This window comes from Choloepus didactylus, chromosome 22 (genome assembly GCF_015220235.1).
Source record: "Choloepus didactylus isolate mChoDid1 chromosome 22, mChoDid1.pri, whole genome shotgun sequence".
Taxonomy (NCBI): domain Eukaryota; kingdom Metazoa; phylum Chordata; class Mammalia; order Pilosa; family Megalonychidae; genus Choloepus; species Choloepus didactylus.
The window spans coordinates 24668984-24689581 of record NC_051328.1 but is presented as its reverse complement, the minus strand read 5'-3'; the positions used below and the strand labels follow the sequence as shown (position 1 = coordinate 24689581).

Sequence of the window (20598 nt, the reverse complement as noted above, 5' to 3'; positions counted from 1 at the left end):
AGACCTATTTTTCCAAATATTTACATATAGTTTTACCCTTTCCTCCACATAATTCCGATAAGTTCAAAATTTAACTCTTCCATGATTTCCATATACTAGTGTCAAATATATTTCCATTACCTATAAACTAGACATTTCTTTTGCTTGATGGAGTTTCTGCTCCATGAATTATTTAATGAGTTTGCCTTGACAAATGCCATTATACTTTCCCTGGGTAACCTGGAATCATTTCTAGGATATATCTATCATACAAAAGCAGAAGCAGAAAAGATGTAGGTCAAGATTTCTCTTTAATTAGCAACAGCAAATCACTATCCCTAAGTCAAAATTTTATTTGCTCTTCATTTGAACCTTTAATATCTGTCTCAGTACAAAAACAAAAATCTCTTTTGGAACTTTATGAAAGACCTTCTCCATTGGAGCCCAAATAAGCACATACATGTATTTAATAATATAAATACATGAGCCTTTTAATCTGTGCATAAATACATGAGCCTTTTAATCTGTGCTACCAGACACTTTCACTTAGGTATTCACCTTGTAGCTTCCTATGGTATTAATTACATTCCAGAGCTTTATTCTATTATAAATTAATTGTTCTACAAATATTATGTTCTGTAATTCTTGACTCTGTTAAATGGCAACATTTTAGGAAAGGAAATACCTTGTTTTTTTTTAAGGTAGATTTCCATCTGCACTTAAAAAAATGAAAAACTATCTAAATGTGCAATTTTATTTAACTATGTCACCCCAAAAGAGTTTTAAATGAGAGTATATAAGAAAGTAGTATCAAATAGGTATTGGTTACCTGGTAGATATTACTTTCAAAATGTACTGAGTGACTATTTAAGGACAAGATTGATGTACATTAAGAATATTCTCTGTAACAATCAGATTTTTAACTTAAAGAGATATCAATGACATCATTAAGTAATAAACCAATCTGAAGTAGCTCAAGCACTTAAATATGTAATCTAAATGATGAGAATCAAACTATCGATTTGGTTTTTCCTTCTTTTCATCAAATTAAGAGAAAAACAAAAATAAAATCCAAAATTCTCATAAAAATGGAAATAGAATGAACAACACGGGGAGAAAAATAATGGAAAAGATAACACAATCTAGCTCTTTATGAACATTTTGAGTTGTTTTAACTGGTGCCATTACATTGCTAGTTATTTCTCTGAGTAAAAATAGTTCTAAATTCTTTTAAAATATCAATCCATTTGAATATTATTTCAAGACAAGTTATTTTCACTTTCTGCTTCCTAAGTATATTCATATAAGATATTTATTGCTAAAATCTATTGTTATTAGTTTGTCTCTAATAAAACATGGCATTTTAAGTTAAAAAATTTCATGTATTTCAATGATTAAAAGTTAGCATCTTTGCTTTATATGAAAACTTGAGCTGAGCAATTAAGGAAAATTGGGAATGATTTTTTTTGTTTTACATAATGGTGATAGAACTTTAAAAAATGTGAATACCAACCCATTTCCTGCTTTTGAGTTGCCTTTGCTGTCCGTGGTAAGCTGAGAAAGCACATAGTGAGGTGCCTTGGCACTGTCGGCATCAAATATATCCATATTAGATTCTTCACAATCTCGTCGTTTTAACCCCGGCCTCTGCTTTGGATTTCGTTTTCGTGATTTACGAGGTACCTCAGTGTTATCATTGTAGGAACTGGTGCTCATGTTACTGAAGTTGGAGGGGGAATCCTCCATCCACATACTGCAGCTCTGCTCAGATTCCAATCCACACCCCTCATCCTGGCAGGACATCCGACTGTTATCCAGCAAGTCCTCAGGTGGTGGTGAGATGTACAAGACTGTGTGTCTCTTCGGTGTTGATGGATGCTGCTGGGCTGTGTTACTGGTTAACTGCTTTTCACTTACCCCTCTGTTACTTACCCCCAAGGCTGAGGAGCAGCTCTCCACTTGCATAGCCTTGCTGTCGGTGACTGAGGTAGAATAAATGGTAGGGCTGGAAGAGGTGGTAAAGGAGCTGCAAGCACCGCCCATGGAGGAAGAGGAGGGAGCTGAAGAAGCATCTGCGGTGTACAATTCAAGAGTAAATACACTATACATGTTTTCACCTATGCTGGCTAGCAGTCCCATTGAACATGTGATTTGTGAACTGATTGTTTTTCCCCAAAATGAATAGTTGGAATTTGGTTAAGTTTTAGAACATAAATGCTTCAAGCAATACATTGCCTAAGAAATGCAATTTTAAAAAATGCTCAAATAGCATTGTTTTATTTCTGTTATAATCAATAGATTTTTAAAATATAATTTAATGTTTTAAGCTGTAAAGCAAGAATAAAGCTTTTAATGCCTCAGCTTGATGTTCTGTTGAATTTTATTCATTTAAAGTAATAAAGAAAACCCCAATATGAAATATATGCTTGTGGTCCACATTTAATGCCAATTAAATAATTCGTTACAGAATTTGAAAAAGTGGGACTGTGCTTAGCCACAAAATATTAAAATAAGTTTCTATAACCTATGAAGCAGAGAACTACAGGTCATTTTTAATGCAGACACTCCCTGCTTCAGAGGCAAATCCTGGAATAAAAATATGAGAAAATAAATGAGAAAAGAGCTGCTGATTATTCCAGATATCAATTATAAAATGAGAAATAAATAGAAAAAATACATAATAAACCGAATTGGGGGCAAAATGGAACTGGTACCGTCACTATGAATTGGTTGTAGAATCTAGAAGAATAAAGGTGGAAAAGATTTTATTTGGAACATGCTGAACTATAGAAGATAAGCAAGTTAACCACTGAGGGTCTCCAGAAGTTGGAAATGGAGGTTTAAAACCATGAGATCTAAAATAAATAAATCCATCCTTCATGGCATGGAAAATAAAACAGAGTAAGGACTGATTACTGGATGAATTTCTCTTATAAAGTACTTGCTTACATATTCAGCAATTGGTTACTGTTTTTAAAGGGCTTGCTTGTTTATGTCTATTAAGGGAATTTCCTAATATAAGAATAACAGTAAATTTTATTGGCTGAAACAAAAAAATATACAAAAAACAAAAAAGAGCTAAGCAGGAAAATCTCTGGAGAGCATCAAATTAGTTCCTATAAAAAGGACTTTTATAAAACCATTTATCAAATCTATTATGCCTAGCAAAAAAAGATTTAAGTAATCTTTTCAAAATGTGTGGTAACTGGCAAAACAGCTCACTGAAAATAATACTTTAGTTCTTAGCACAACTTCAGATTGTTAAGTAATAGTATTGTTAGGGTTGGAAGTTATTAGCCCTAAAATTTTAGGAAAACCATTTGTCTTGTACAAAATATGGAAAGGTTCAGAATATATTAAAAAAATAAAAATAGGTAACATGAGACAGACTACTAAAAGATACGTTAAATCTAAAATTAATTTTTATCTATAGCCGAGTATGTCACTGTTTTAAAGTCGGTAAGATAAAACTATAATTTCCAATTATTAGAACTGCAACATTCACATTACTTACAATGTAAAGAGCGAAATGTAAGAATGTCAATGTTTAGATAATCAAAAGCCATGTGCCAAAGATCTATTTTTTTAATTGAAAAAAATATATCAAAACACTAAAATTATTTAAAAGAACTACATCTATCCATAATTTTTAATTGCTGTCAAGGCTGAAGAGCACAGAAACTAATATTAGCCATCAATAAGGTGATCTACATAACACCAAGTGGAAAGACTTTTCCCAGCTACCATAAGTCAAAGAACCTAGAGCAATGAGATGATACCAGTTCCATTTTCCAGTTTGCATCCTTGTCAAATGCACTAGCTGAAATTGGAAACTTCAGTCATTTTAAACTGCATTCCAATTAAAAGAAAAATTTATCAATTTTGTATCATGCATTAGTGCAATGTTTTCTTAGTAAATAAATAAAAGATTTGCAAAAACTACAAAATCTAGATCTTAATATCAGTGACAGTTTAGGAGCTGATTTGTAGCCACTTTGGGTTTAAATATAAATGTTTTCCTTCTTTTTTGAAAAATATTAAAGAATTCATTTTAGAAAAAAATATGTAAGGTATTATGTCTAACATTCCTCCATCTGTTCCAACTATTGGCAAAAATGAAACTAAATTTGTGTGTGTGTGTATGAGCCTGTGTTCTTCATTTGGAGAGAAATACAAGTATGCAGCATGCAAATTTGCAGTGGAACACACATCGCATGCAGCATGAATGCTGTGAACTTGTATTTCTATAAAGCAGTCCCCCCACTTTGTATCTAAGTACCATGCATATGAGAATGCAGAATATGAATATCTCAGGGATCCCTGTCCATGACAGATGGAAAGTACAGGTGAAAAACATTCATGAACTCAAAAGCAAGTTGTGTGGGATTTATGAATTTAATAAACAAGATACAACCTAGCATTGTTCTTTGAGGTAAATATAATTTTATCTTGCAAATCTTATCAAAACAATCATTGCTATAAAACCCAATTGATATAATAATCATACATAATGTCTGTTCTGGGACAGGTATGCCAAACTGTGATATCATACCCTACATAAATTAAAATATTCTATACATTTTCCTTGGACACCTAACACACAATTGTTGTATTTTACCTGCAGTTTCCTGGATATACTTATTAAATAAAAAAGTTCATTAGCACAAAACTATGAAACTGAAAATATAAACTCTGTCAAAGACAGCAGTAAGCATCCTCTGAAAAATAATATTACTTTTTTTTAAAGCCTACCTTAGTTTCTTCCTGAAATCACAAAGATGCTACTCATTTTAAGACTGTAATAAGTGAGGTAATTTTTTAAACTATAAAACTCCTTATAATGATATCATTATTGCTCTAATGATCACAATAATACTAGCGTATAAAACTTTTATATAAAGATCCTATATTCTGGTTAGCAAGAGATCACCTAAGTGCATTACTAATGCTAGGTGAGTGGTAAAGCGGAGGATAAAAACCATAGGCTCCTTGAAAGCACGGACAAAATCTTTCTCATTTTAGCCCCTCCTAGCACCTACCGTAGTGCTTTGTGTGTATCGAAAATTCAAATTTTTTATTAAATTGATTTATGAGGAGCAAAAATTTGATATCTATGCTAAATTATATTAAAGTTAAATTGACAAATAAATGTATCAATGTGTCCATAAGGAACATATCAGGTTTGGAAAAAAGAAAAGGATTTACCACTCAAAGTGCTTAGAATATATATTACTATGATAATATTAGTTGATATATGGAAAATACTAAGGGTTTACAGGTAACTATTAGCTATTTTTACAAAATGCACTAACTTTTTTTCTTAAAACTTTAAGCCAAATTACCTATTTGTGTATTAATTCATACATTTACTAAGAATTTAAAAATCCTTACTATTATCTCATTAAAAATTAATACACAAAAATAATAATATCAAGAATACTTTAGATTTCTAAACACTAATTTGCCATTTTGAAGCATTTCCAGAAAAGCAGAAGACAGTATTCCTGGGAATATTATAAACGTACTTAAAATACGTACCAGGACCTTTCAATCATTATTTCATTAAATAAAACAAGAAGAAACAGTTTGACATTCTATAGAACTAAAGTGTTAATACAATCCTGCCTTATGTACAGATTCATTTTTATTTAAAAGTTCTTACAAACAAAATATGTTAACTACCCCACGCCCTTGGGTTTTTTTGGTTCTGAGTCTCTATTTATACTTATTTTATCTTTGGAATATAAGGATTATGTTTAATTACTACATATTAAAAATACATAAACTCTAACATGAAAATGTTTTAACAAATGCTTTTTATTTTATCACAGAACAGAATAGTTACAATGTGTTTCTACTTTATAATTTTATTTGTTCCTTAAATCCTTCACCAATTTATTCATAAAGCTGGAAGTTATCTTTTTTTAAAAATTATTCTCTTGTCTAAGTAACATGCAAATATATTTGTACTGATTTTTCTTTTATGAAAGAATTACCTTTGACCTAGTCTAATACACATGGAAGAAATTTATTTTTCCATAGCATCTTCTATGACCATGAGAGCACAACAAACCAAATGGAAAACAGACAATTCTATGATTTATTAATGCAAATTTACCATCTCAAAAAAAACAGAATAAGTCTAAAATTCTAAAAGTAATTCTAAAATATATAATGAAGGGAAGCATCAGCATCTATAGTGTTTCATATCCACATCAAATAATAATAATTCCACTCATTGGCAGTAGCAATTACTGGGAACCAAATGCCAGCAATGGTGGTAAACTTGAATTGCATACATAGCTTCTTTTTAGAATTGATAGAATCATTAAGGTTCATTATGTATAGTCAACACAGTTGATATTAAAAACAAGAGTGGCAGAAAATATATACATGGAATACATGGATATACTAGAATTTAAAAGTATTATTAATTTGATGAGAAAGATGAAAATGGATTTTAAATGGTATAACAAATAAAAACCAATGTTGATTTATGTACTCCTTGCTTAAACTGTATTTTAAAGTTAACAACTGTTAGTTCTAGATTTGTCAACTAGAAATTATTTTAACTACCATATCATTTTACTGTTTAAAATGCCATAAAAAAGAGATGCTACTTTACATAGATCTAACAAACTTTTTAAAGAAAGTTTTGAAATTAGAAACATTCATTAAAATCCTCAAAAGAAGTAAATACCTTTCATGGATTTAAAATATACGACAGATGACATTTAAGCTTCCAAACTCAAAATCTGACCTCTGGCATTTAAATATGTCCATATATTTTATACTTTTTCAACATCAGTGCAAGATCAGTTGAGTTTCCTAAAAAGGCCACTAAAACAAAAGCCATAAAATTTTGCAAGTGTGTTAAGTGAACCAATAGTGGAACGGAGAAAGAGTAAACTATTGTCTGTTCAGAAAATAACCATAAAAAACAACACAAGATGTTGGGAAAGAGTTTCTGGTCTCAAATACATATTGTTCAACCTTAGTGGTTCTTTTTAAGTATTACAATTTTTCTTACTGGCAACAATGACTTCAAATCTAAACATCTTGTCTGATAAAAATTATCAGATACAAGGACATATTTCCAGATCAAAGAAGAAAGATATTCAGAGAAAAAAAATTATACGGTCAAGAATCATGTTGCCAAGGGACTGTAATATCTAGAACACACAAAGTGGCTGCAAACCTGCTTTGTCAATACCTTACATGCCAACCTTGGTTTTCTACTTTTCTTCTTATAATATTAATGTAAAGTTTAAAACCTTACAAAACGGTTTAGTTTCAATCAGTATCAATCCACTATTTAGAAACAAAAAAAGGATGGAAAAAAGGAAGGAAGGAAGGAAGGAAGGGAGGGAAGGAGGGAGGGAGGGAGGGAGGAAGGAAGGGAAGAAGGAAGGAGAAAGACAGACTTATGAAGAAGTCTGAAAATGAGACCGACCTATACCCTGGGTGAGATTGGATGAGTTAAGTGTCTCTGGCACTATTTGTCTTCACTATTGACAGACACTCTCACACAACCCACCACACGATGCCTGTCTCTGAATGGCGAAGCTAGAATGCAAGTTAAGTGTATTAATAGAAAAAACAACTAGCATCCCAGCAAACAAAATAAGCAATCCATATTACTTTACAAAAAAAAAAAAAAAAAAAAAATTGTAGGGTTGATCATTTAGTTTACATGTTTAAAACAGTTTCAGTTTCCCATATGTACTTTTTCCACCCAACATAAGTTTACATGCTACAATAAGCAATGTTTCAAAACAAAGTTAAAAAAACTAAATTATTAACATCCAAATATTTTGCATGTGGGAAATTTCTTATCTAAAATATTTAACTCATATTCACCAATTTGTTCTCCCATTTACTAATGCAATCTAATCCATAAACCAGAATGTTCTCCTTTCTCCAGTGTTTTTAGACTGTGCCCTTACCCAAATTCCCTTAAGAGTGGAACAGGATATATTCCAACCAATACAGTCAAGCTGTAAGAAATATCTGTATTTTAGCAGCAAAAGAATCTTTTTATTTCTCAGGTCACTTCCCTGTACTTCCTCATTTCCTCTTCAAAAAGTTACCAATTTATACTTTAAAATTAGATATACTATTGTGCATAAAATTTCTGACCCTAGAGGCTCTATTTTTAAAAAAATGATTAGCACTACTACTGAAGTGGAAAGATACGTTATTAATTTATTGGAGACCATCTTTTTCTGCCCTAGTCAATTACACTGCCATTCAAGGTTCTAATGCTATAAAATAATTACTCTCCAGTTTTTTTTACTCTCCAGTTTTTAATCTGAGTTCTCCTAAAATAATTATTTTTACCTTATCAGAGTGCCATTAATACACTCACAAAATAATTATTAAGGAATATTTCTTGAAAAATAAAATGCTAACAAATGTCCTGATACCCAAAGCAATGTCTTAAGTATGTCTTTTGTCCTATTCAACCCAAAGTATCTAAGTACATATACTGGGTAGACATTAAATAATTTGGTTTTTAAATTCTTTCCTATTGGAAGAGAAAGGTGCTTTCTAACATCCAGCTATTTAGTAACCACTGGGTACCTAAACTGGTCAATACTAAGTGAAGAGACTGAAAGTCCAGATAGAATCCTCTACCTTGAATAATTTAAATACAAAAGGAAATAATTATTTTAAAAAAAAAGGAAATAATTATACTAGCTGATAACTACATTTACTATACTACCTAAGATCCCAGGAGGACAAGTTATTATAATACTTGAAAGGTAATCTTACTTTAAAACAAAAACAGGTTATCATACATTAACTTAAAAATTGGAGGGAAAAAAACAGCCCAGATGGCTGTTTTTTGAAAATCATGTCATTGCTTAATCATCAAATACGTTTTTAATGTATTTTATATTAAATAATAAAGGCATCACTGCCAATCCTAGTCCAAATGTCTTCACCCTTCTTTTCAGAAATGATCAAAAAAGTAAAAGAAAGTAGCGTTTGTATTACTGAATTTTTCTGATTTAATTAATCAAGTTTTATACCTGGGTCTGGATTAGAGTACACTGAATCCAACTGTAGACAAAAGAAACTGTCCAGGTAAAAACCAGAAGATAGCCATAAATTGCTCTTTCAAGTTTTGATAATTGGGCTTTTGATAACTGACCATGCAATTTTTTTTTTTTTGACCATGCAATTTTATCACGCAAGTTAAAAAAAAAAAAAAAAGCAGAGGGAGAATTCAGTCAACTTTGCAGAAATATCATTCACTGGAAACTGCCTATTCTTCCTACAACTCATTATCCTCTCAAAGTTCCTTTTATATACAAGTGATCCTATTGAGAGAGTGCCCAAGTTAGAGAGTAAGAGTCAGAATATAAATCCCATGGCCATTGTGTGGCTACATCTTGACTGATATGCTAAACTTCAAAATAAGGCTAAAAAATAGAGTGGGTGAGAATTCAAAGAAAAGAAAAATCAAAGTAAGGTTAAAAAATAGATTTCTATAAAAATAAAATCTATTTTTTTCTAAAAAAGTAACACATGACAGGAGAAACATAGATAGGAAAGGTAGGTCAATATTTATTGAGTAATCCTCAATTGTCAGGCAAAATAAGGTGTTTTACATATTTGTCTTCCTAATAACTTTAAGAGAAAGTTGGTATTATTGCCCAGTTAAAGGAGAAAAAGTATTAAGAATTTAACTTTCCCAAGATTCTGTCCATATGATACAAATGATATAATAGCAATAAGATTAAAATTAAGTCTTTATGATTTCAAAGATCATGTTAATTTAATTTCTATTATATTTCATAGGTGGCAAAAATAAATAGAAATAAAAAAACTCTATGTGTGTATATGTAAAAAAAAGTTTTTTTAAATCAAGATGGTGGCTACATGGGCCTAGCACTTTAAAGTGTGCTCTTATTCATCTTCCAATTTAATTCATTTGACAATACTACATTGTTATGAAGGAATGTCATGGGAAGGAAGAATTTTACCTCAGTGGGCTAAACAGATACTGCCAATAGATATATACTTGAAATTATGGAGGAATGAAGTGAAATGTACCCTTAATTATACCAAAAACAAATTCATGAAGTATCTAATATATCCCACACCTTTATCACTTTTTAAGAGCATAGTTTTATTGGGTATTTGGACTTAGTATTTTTATCATCTTCCAGCTGGTATTTTATAAATTATGAAATGTTTAAAACCAACATCCATGTATCTCCTACCCATATTTGACAAATGCTACCATTTACTGTGCTTGATTGATTGTTTAAGAGAAAAATTGTCACAGACACAGCTGAAGCTTTTGTTTTGCTCTACCCTAATCCATTTTCCTCCTTCTTGCCCCAGCTAGAGTGTTACTTATACAACTTTATTAGTTTTAGAAAACTAGTTTTGTCAGTACATTTTGCTTATATTATCAATATTATTAGTGAGATAAAAAAAAATAAGCCCACTTCTATGCATTAATTTGTTAAGCAAAATTGTTCAAAAAAATATAAAAATGAAATTGTATCTATTTTATTTATTTGTTTGGCCTATGAATGTTTGAGAATGTGACCAGTTAATACTGCTCTACAGATTCACATGACATAAAAATGACCTTATTCTATCAGAAACTGAATAAATCACAATTTTTATAAAGTTGTTGCTAAAAAATTATTAAACGGACAATAAATAAAGAGGACCATGTAAGGAACAAAGCAATAACAGACCATGCTTACACTTCTCGTCAATGATAATTCATAATATGAAATGGCCTCCTCTCTCTCTCTCTAACTGAGCCATCTCGACAGGTGAACTCGCTGCCCTCCCCCCTACGTGGGACCCGACTCCCAGGGGTGTAAATCTCCCTGGCAACGCAGAGTATGACTCCCGGGGATGAATGTAGACCCGGCATCGTGGGACTGAGAGTATCTTCTTGACCAAAAGGGGGATGCAAAATGAGACAAAATGGTTTCAGTGGCTGAGAGATTCCAAATGGAGTCGAGAGGTCACTCTGGTGGACATTCTTATGCACTATATAGATAACACCTCTTAGGCTTTAATGTATTGGAATAGCTAGAAGTAAATACCTGACACTACCAAACTCCAACCCAGCAGCCTGGACTCCTGAAGACAATTATATAATAATGTAGATTAAAAAAAAAAAAAAAAAAAAAATATGAAATGGCCTCCTAAATTAGCAATTGTGTCTGAATTGATGATTATGGTCTAAGTTTGCTGCTTCTTTTCATTCCAATAATGTAAACTTCAGTATAAATAAATACATAAATAAATAAATAAATAAATTCTATACATGTATATATGTATGTATTATACTAAGCATTTTCAGTATAAAAGACAGGAGTAGTAGAGATTTTCAAATCTACTTGTAACATGTTTGTAACTAGGATTTGGTTTCCTTTTAGAAGTGTTCCAGCTTTCTAGAAAAAGGAGGAATGGCTATAAGGAATAACCAAATCAACTCAACATTTTTAGCTCACAACATCAAAAACACAGGCTGCACAGGTGAATTACCTTTCCAGGTAACGGACTTGATCTTTAATCTTGGGAACAGTATACTATATAAATGGCCAAAATTCTGAAATATGTTCTACCAGTTAATTCAGGACAGTGAGCAAAGGCAAATTTGTTCTTTAAATTTAGTCAACTACAGAAAATCCAAATTACATAACTATAAATATTTTTTCTAACACAAGTAAATAATTAGGATAAATTCAATGGGATATGCAATTTTGTTCTTTTAAATCACTTTTATTAAAAATCAATACTCTTCTAGAACTCACAGTCCCATTTTGCAGATTCTGAAATTTATAGAGGGGAAGGAATACAGCTTTTTCAACTCAATATCCTACATACTCCCTAGTCCAGGATCTTGTGTTTCCTTAATTGAAGTGATAGCACATAATTCTAAACTCCTTAGAGTACCATAGCAAGGAGTAAAAAATTTAGACATCAGAAGGAAAGAAAAGAGGTGCCTTGTTGCTGAGAGGATTAAATGAAATAGGATTACACATGATGAAATGCAAGTTGTCTCGCACAATTCCTCTTGCATAGTGGAAACCCAAAAAAGATAACATATTTTCTTCGCCTCATTTTGTGCAGTCTTGTTCTTCTGGATAGTTTATAGATATTCCTGTTTTTTTTTTCAGGAATTCAACATTTTTTTTCAAAATGTTTCCAAAACAAGAGAATAATAACATGGAGCCAACAACTGTCTTCAAAAAGACAAAATAATTTTCAGCCCAGCAAGAATGTATAACAATTTAAGTTGGTTATGAAAATGCATTATTATTATAAACTGGAAAAATAAACTTCTTTTTAGAATTACAAGGTATTTTATTAACTAATACGATCAACTAAAAAAATTTTTTTTTGCAATTTTCAATGCAAAAAATACCTATGCAAAGGTTTAACAAAGAGATTCCCTCTTAAAACAAAAATGAATGAAATGTTGTGGCTCCAGTAATATGAGGTGTTGGCATGCCATGATTACTCTGCTTATTTTATTTTATTTTACTTTATTTCATTTTATTTCAGTAGATATTCCTATGATTTCAATTTCAGTGATTAAGATGCCTGAAATGAATTAAAGCATAGCTGTTCTTTGACAACAATATGGTTCTCTAGTTTCCTTTCCTATTGTATAAGCAGCATTCAATCAAATTTTTTCAGCAGACAAAATACCTGTAACATACTTGAAATTTATTCATTGCTGTGGCATAGAACTCAATATTGTTTAATAATGCTCTTCCAAAAGGCCTTCCCAAAAGAAAAGTATGTTATATGGATCACTTCATATAAAGTTATTAGCTCAAATTACAGCCTTAAAAAACCTTACAGTGATCTAACAAATAGATATTCAACAGAGATTTCTATTATATGTTTTATTATGAGTTTTATATTATATTAAAACTGATACAAAGTATTAGTGTACTGAGAACATATTATCTCTAAAAAAGTACTAATATTAAAAGTAAAATAATTCAGTGAAAACAACAAAAAAGGAATTACTAACTAGTTATTCTTTGAAGAGTTGAGATTCTCTAGTGGAATTATAAAATCTACGGATTGATTAATTTATTGTTTAACCCAAGAATGAGAATAAATACTTTTAAACAAACTAAAAGATTTTTGCTTGAAACAGTACCCTTATCAAAATATCATATTTTGATATAAACTAATAAACATAAGTCATATACCAAAATGAAGGCAAAAAACAGAGTCTAGGATAGAATGAGAAAATAATTTTATTTTTTAAAATGAAGACTAAAGTTTATTGCTCACCTCTGTAATAGATTTCCTATTTTAAATAAACTAAGTCAACTTAAGGATAAAAACTATAGATACATAAGTAGATTAAAAACAATACCTGACTGTATGATATGTGAATTACAACTCAATAAAGCTGTTATTTAAAAAAACAAAACAAAACAAAACAAAACCCAAATTCTGGGACAACTGTTGGTTTGTTTTAATCCTCCTAAATAATACCTACATTTTAGTTCTTTATAACCGATAATATAGGATTCATTAAAAAACAAACAAAAAGAATTCTTTCACAATTCACATTTCTTCTTGAACAACTCCTTACTTTGCAGAAAAGATTGGATAACATTTTTGTTTCAGGAAAATGGTCTCTGTCTTAGCTACTGGATCCTGCAATACTGTTAAGAAAGTCTGTATTTCTAAAGCTTTTATTCATTTGTACATTTAACCTCAAACTATAACTACCTTTCCACTGGGACAAAAACAGAAGTCTTAAGAACAGGGAGAACAAATTTCAAGCTAATGATTCTCAACTACACTACACCTCCCAGATTGTGACACTTGGCCCATGGAGAGAAGAGTTATCCCATCCCCAAACCCTGGGAGACTCACAGGATAAAAAGATTTTACTGATGGTAGTGTGTTAAAAGTGTGTGAATAGTGTAGAAGGAGAAAAGGGCTGAAAGATACTCTTTTACCCAATATTCTGGGTTGTGGATTAGCAGCATCATATTTATTCATTCCCTCAGTTACATAAAGGAGGAAAAATCTAGATTGGTGAATCTGAGAAACAGATTTGTAATAAATAAGTAACAAAGACTGTCCATGAACACCCATATACCCAGACTCTAAGTTTTAAAATTTAAATTGATTTAGAACTTGTGAAACACAAACCTTTATATGGCAGAACTAGAAGTCTGTTCCCACCAGGCCCTCATACCTGATAGCAGCCAATCCGGCTCCTTCAAAACTCTGAAGAATTAACTACATTAAGAATGATCATTTTTATGCATTTCATATTTAAACAGCAAAAGGCTATAGATAAATTTTTTTAAAAAAACTCACAGAAGTCTAAATTAATGTACCTTTCCCTATATATCTAGTCTTTTGTCCAGGAAAACAAGGAGTAACTAGTAATATATTCTAAATATCTCTCTTTGACAATTATGTCATCAAGGATATTAATATGTCAAATAAAAACGTGACCCTCATTATATGTACTAATTCCCTTACGATAATTATCTGTAATTTAAACTCTCTTACCCATAATGGAATAAGGTAAAGATGCTCTTCTACCAATAAGACATTAGATTCCTAGAATAGACTATGTTGGTTACTAAGAGTAAATTTATGGAAAAAAGCATAACAAAAGACTTGGTTTTAGATCACAGAAACTTTCCATGTGTGAATATAAGAAAACTGCTGAGATCACCTTCCTACTCTCTTTACCATCTTTTGTAATTCAGGATACTTCCTTTGGTTAAATATCTTATTTTCATGATTTTTCAACTCATTTCTTCACTCATAGCTTTCAATTTAATTTATCTGGAGAAGATTTTCTCAAATATATGGTAGGGGCGGGATGGGCAGGGACTAACATTTCATCAGTGAACCCAAGTATAAGAATTTCCAATATTTTTATAAAAGAACTTTTGAAATTGAGTTTGGTATTATTTAAAAGTAAGTGTTCTTTTTCCAAATCTAGCTAAAGTTCTTTCAACTTTTATAAGGAACTGGATCTACTGTCAACAGATGTTAAAAAGCACAGAAGAACAGACTTTTAGTTCTATACAGATTCAACATGTCTTTAAAAAACAATCTCAAAAGACTCAAAAGAAATCAGTTAGTCAATTTCTACCTGTGGATTTAAAGTGAAATATTTCACAGGAAATATCTTATTTCTTTCACATTTTACTATCTGATACAATTTTTAACCAGATTTAAAACTCCCAATTCCAGAAAAAAATATTCAGGCCATTTCAGAACTCAGTGAATATAATGTGAAACCAGGTTATCTTATAAACGCAGTTCCTAAATAGTTCACTAATTCACAATTAAATCCACAGAATCTGTTAGAAAATGTCTGGCAACACATGAACAGTGAGCAGGGCTGATAAGCTTCTTTGCCATGTTTTAAGTTTTCTGGCCCTCAACTAGGAAGGCTATGTACTATACTATACAGCTCAGGGGAAAGATTGGTACACAAGGTTAATGGTACATAATTTGATGCATACAAGAAAAATATCTCAAGTTCTACTATAGTACCAATAGCCTCATTTGAATTACAACTTTCCACTTCACTGTTATTCTATTGAAACTAAAAGAATTTATGGAAAAAAATGTTCTGAGAACTTTACTATTTTAAAAGATGAGAGGTATCATATATGGCAAGAAACCTCTAATGAAAGACTAATAAAACTTCAAAATATATTAAAAAATTTTTTCATTTAATAAAGCAAACACACATAGCAGTCTATAAACTCAACTAAAAAAAGAATTACAGTTGGGCCAAGTAATATTATAGAAAGCATTCACACTAATTTATCACTGATCAAGACTTTTTTCTATTATTTTGTCAATCTATTATTTTGTCAATAAATTGAATTTATTCTAATTCAAAATAAAATTTTGAACCAATTATAAAGTGTATGATTTGAGAGCTTAGTAAAAATAAACATGGTAAATTTCAAAACTACTTTCCATACTTTTTCAATGACATAAGAAAATTATCTTTAAATAAATACTACATTCAAATCTTCCATTATTTTCTGAATTAAAAATAAGTACAAAATCACATATATTTTTAAATGTAGGGGAAAGGTTATAGTAACATGCTATGAACAGAAAAGAAATTTGAGTATTTGAGTTCTTTTTCAGTTCATCCAACATAAAATGTTTTTTTTCCTGTGGCAAATTTAAAAAAAAATAATTGAAAACGGAGACTCAAATATGATTTTCTATCCATAGCTTGGTATTTAACTTTTTTAAGTGTAGTCAACAAAACCAGCTTTAAATCAGTTACTGTATTTGAAGACAAGGTCTATTCTAAGAAATGGTACTTAGAGATGTGCCAATTGTGAGAAAAAATTACATGAAGAAAATTATATCAAAAATTTTAATGTTAAAAGTATAAATTTTGAAACCTCCTAAAACAAACTCTCAAATCACACTCTTTTTGAAACGAACTTCGTCAGCACTGTTCATGTTGGCCAGATAATAACCTAGTTTTCTTAAATAAAGTAAAATGAAATGCATACCAGCAGCAACTACAGCTGGAGGAGGCGAGCCTGCCTCACCACCACTTGTCTGACTCATTGATGCTACAGATGTTTCTCTAGATGGAGGTAACTGTAACTCCTTTGGGAGAAGATCATAGACAGATTCTGTTGTGGGGGAGAAAGAGAAATAAAATTTTTTTATTTTTTTTACAGTGTGAATCAACAACCTAAATACATGTGCACAAAATGAAAATATATGTCTTTGCTTTCACAGAGAACTATATTATTCACCAAAAAAGTAACACAATTAATGTTATAAAGATTTCATGTTGTAAAAATTAATGTTGCAAATATTTTCTCTATTATTATATAATATTATTGAACAGAAGAATGAATTTTCCATTAGTTCTGTCCCATTTTTTCTCGGCTTTATTCCTTATGTTAAAAATATTTAATCATAAGATAGTTCCCAGGGAAAGATTAAATTTTGAACCTGGAAAAAAGCAGACAGAATAAAAGAAATGTCAAATAACCCAAGATATCCAATATCTTTTTCTGTAATAATAAGGGTATAACTTATCATCCTTTACATATGAGATATCATATATTAGTGTATATCTTGCTTTAAATTGGCTTCTCCAATTAGTCTATTAGTCTAGACCTACTCTTTCATCCAGAATCCTTAAACAAATATTTTAATTCGACACCATCATAATATGTTTTTCCTCCTAAAGAAGCTAAAATGAATGTCACAGTTCAAGGAAATATATCTTACTGTCTCACGCATCTCCAACCTTGGAAAGGCACATGTATAATATACTCTTAAATGAGAAAGCATCACTACCTTCATTAAACTATGATTGCTTTTCTATCCCAGATTAAAGAATACCATACCTTTTAGAAGTATTTATAATACTTTAATTGACCATAAATTAAATTTATATCTACTACTTTAAAAATTCTTTTGTAATTATAATTGGACAGTGATTTCTGGACAGAAATAATTCTCAAAATATCCTTCAAAGGTAGTAAACTCAATGCTGGAAGGAACTTCAAAAGATCAATTAGAAGTATAGGCCCACTTTAAAAAGGAACTGAACACAGAGTTTAATGGACTTGCCAAATATTCCAAGAACCCTAACATTCCAACAGTTAAAGAAGATTATTAATTTCTGCATGAGTGATTAAAAATAAAGGTAGCACTATTAGATACTTTATCCTTGGTAATAGACAATACTTGTAGTTAACTGATTACTGAATTTATAAATACTTTGATCCTCCCAGTTAATCACTAAAGTATGCAACCTAACTTTGATGTGGCTAGGGATAGGGAATAAGGTCAAGAAGATAAGCTAAAATTAGAAATTGTCCTCTTAATCTTTATTCACAGTAAAGAATCAAGGTAAAGGTTTCTTTTAAAAAATCCTAATACCTAACACTTGAAATTTTTATCTTCAAAGCATCTGGCAAATTCCACATCTATTCGAATATAATACGCCCTGGCTGAAAATTTTCAGCTTTTTCAAATGTTGCTAAAAGGTTTAAGCAAATTACTTACATCTTCAAAAGAAGATTGCTTAAGGGGAGCAGGGGGAAGAGGAAGAAGGTAATTAAAATAGAAATGCCGTATGACCAAATAATCATTTTAATATAATCATCTTCTTTAATCTATATTGAAAATAAAAGATCCTTATACATAAAAGAAAAGTAGTCAAGCCCATTTTTTTAGTCCAAACAAAAAGGAAATTCGAAAATAAAAATAGCTTAGATGAAAAAAGGGCTCTACCAAAATAAACTTATAAATAACAAATGAACTTATCCTAGTAAAAGCCTAATCACTAAAAGACTTCACTTGTCAGTTCTATTTCTCTACTTCTTCCATTATTAAAATAAATCAGTCAATCCAAACAAAACAAACTATTGTGGACTGAAATACTTTCTCAAAGAAGGATGTAAAATTGAGTCTAAAATGCAAGGTATGAAAGCAATGTTAATAAAAGTACATTGGAAAGTAACAATACAGAATTTGTTATATTCCAAATATTCTTCACAGTCTCCCCACCTCCAAATAATAGCCACCCTAAAACAAAGTAAAATGTAAGGTCAAGTGGAAGGTGTAGGAAGCGTGGATTCATTCATTACAAGTTTCTTTGTTTTTTTTTTTTTTCCTGATTAACTACCCCAGTGTTTGGAAATTAAAGAAGTCAGGCCTGCCAGAAGTTTTATCAGAGTTATCCAAGGGAAGTAGTTAATATATCTGATATCAGCACAGGCTCCAATTTCAGACAGAACTGGGCTGGCTCTGTAACTTAAAAAACTTAACTAACCTCTTCTTTCACCCCAATATCTCAAAATTTCCCCCACCAGGCTATAATTGTACAACCTGATCACATACATTGGCCTTTTTCTTAAATCTGTTTCCCATCAGACATCAAAATTAAAAGGAATAGAAATTATACTATTACTACTATTTGTCATTTAATTCTAAATTCAATCTATCATTTAATCCTAAATTCAATCTAAATTAAACACTTTTACAGTCTCCATTATCCAAAGAAAGAACTTCTAAACAAGAACATAGGCACATTATATCCTAAACAAGAACATAGGCACTATATCCAATGTTTTGTTTGGATTGATTGACTTATTTTAATAATTGAAGGAGAGAAATAGAACTGATGAGTGAAGTCTTTTAGTGATTTGGCTTTTACTAGGATAAGTTTATTCGTTATGACAACTAGAGTCCTAAGTAAGTACTAGTTAGCTCTCTCACATTGTCACAATATATATTTTTCTTGTTATCATTTAAGTTGGTTCAGATAGATGAGGGAGGAAGAAAATTCTAGATTTATAAACATAGACTATGAAGAAAGAGAATGGGAAATCCACAATGGAAAGGTAGCTTCTTGAGAAAAGATTTTCCTAGACAATAAAAGTAAAATTATTTCTAAATTTATAAAAAGAATTTATATGAGGTTTCTTTTTGGAGTTTTGAAATTTAATCTACAATTAAATTATGGTGATGGCTATGCAAATCTGTAAATACATTAACAACCATTGAATTCTATACTTTAAATGGATTTTTTTATGTTCATATCTATTACTGCCATGAACAATAGGTGAACTTGATATATAAATTATATATCAATAAAGTTGTTTCAAAAAAGGGAAAAGCCCCTTGAACTTCAGTTTCATTGGACTATTTGCTTATACAAAGGGTTTCACATCAATAAATCATTCTTATCTATATTAAAAAAAAGGGGTAGACAGTGTTCTTTTTTACTTTAATTGCTCTTTTTCACTTTAATTATTATTCTTGTTATTTTTGTGTGTGGTAATGAAGGTGTCAGGGATCGATTTTCGTGATGAATGTACAACTATGTAATGGTACTGTGAACAATCGAATGTACTATTTGTTTTGTACGACTGCGTGGTATGTGAATGTATCTCAATAAAATGAATAAAAAAAAGAAACAATTCTACTAAAAAACATGGGAATAGAGGTAGTTTTAAATGTTCAATGCATATTAAATGAATGATTATGACTCCAAAAAAAAAAGGGGGGTAGAGAAAAAGAGAAACAGAATAAACACAAGTGAGAACTGCACAAGAGAAACCAAGGTCTCTATATCAATGTTCCTGATAAACTTCATGGATAAAAATACCTCTTCACATAGCTTCTATTTGTGAGAAGCAAAATGATGAAGAAGACCCAGCTGCAGTCAAACTAATCTGCTTTTTTATTAAGGCTCTTCTACTGGAGGATCAGGAAAAGGCTTCAGGCACAGCAATCAAAAATTCAGTAAAATACCTGATAAAAACCCTAAAAAGTTCTTATGAACAAGATGAAGAAATGCAGACTTAATAAAATAGATGGTTTCTAAGCAACAGCAAACAAAAATGTATAGGTTCAATCTGGAGGGAGGTGTTTAAGCACCACTGTATCAAGTACTTTCCTTTTCATCTTATTTTCTATCAACAACTTGAACAGAGATATTGAATTTGCTAACAACACAGGCTTAAGAGGAATATACAGCTTGTAGTAATTCATTATAGATCATGGAAGGCTGGAATATCTGCCCAAAGGAATAAGATGAAATTTGATAAGGATTAATGCAACATC

General features: G+C 30.7%; 1 protein-coding gene across 1 annotated transcript in view; it reads right to left on the bottom strand.

Annotated features, from left to right (window-relative positions):
• Positions 1 to 20598, bottom strand: part of NFAT5 (nuclear factor of activated T cells 5) — a 163024-nt gene that overhangs the window by 45710 nt on the left and 96716 nt on the right. Inside the window, 2 exon segments of the mRNA XM_037815724.1 lie at positions 1493 to 2051; positions 16515 to 16640. Of these exon segments, the coding sequence (XP_037671652.1) occupies positions 1493 to 2051; positions 16515 to 16640 (685 nt within the window).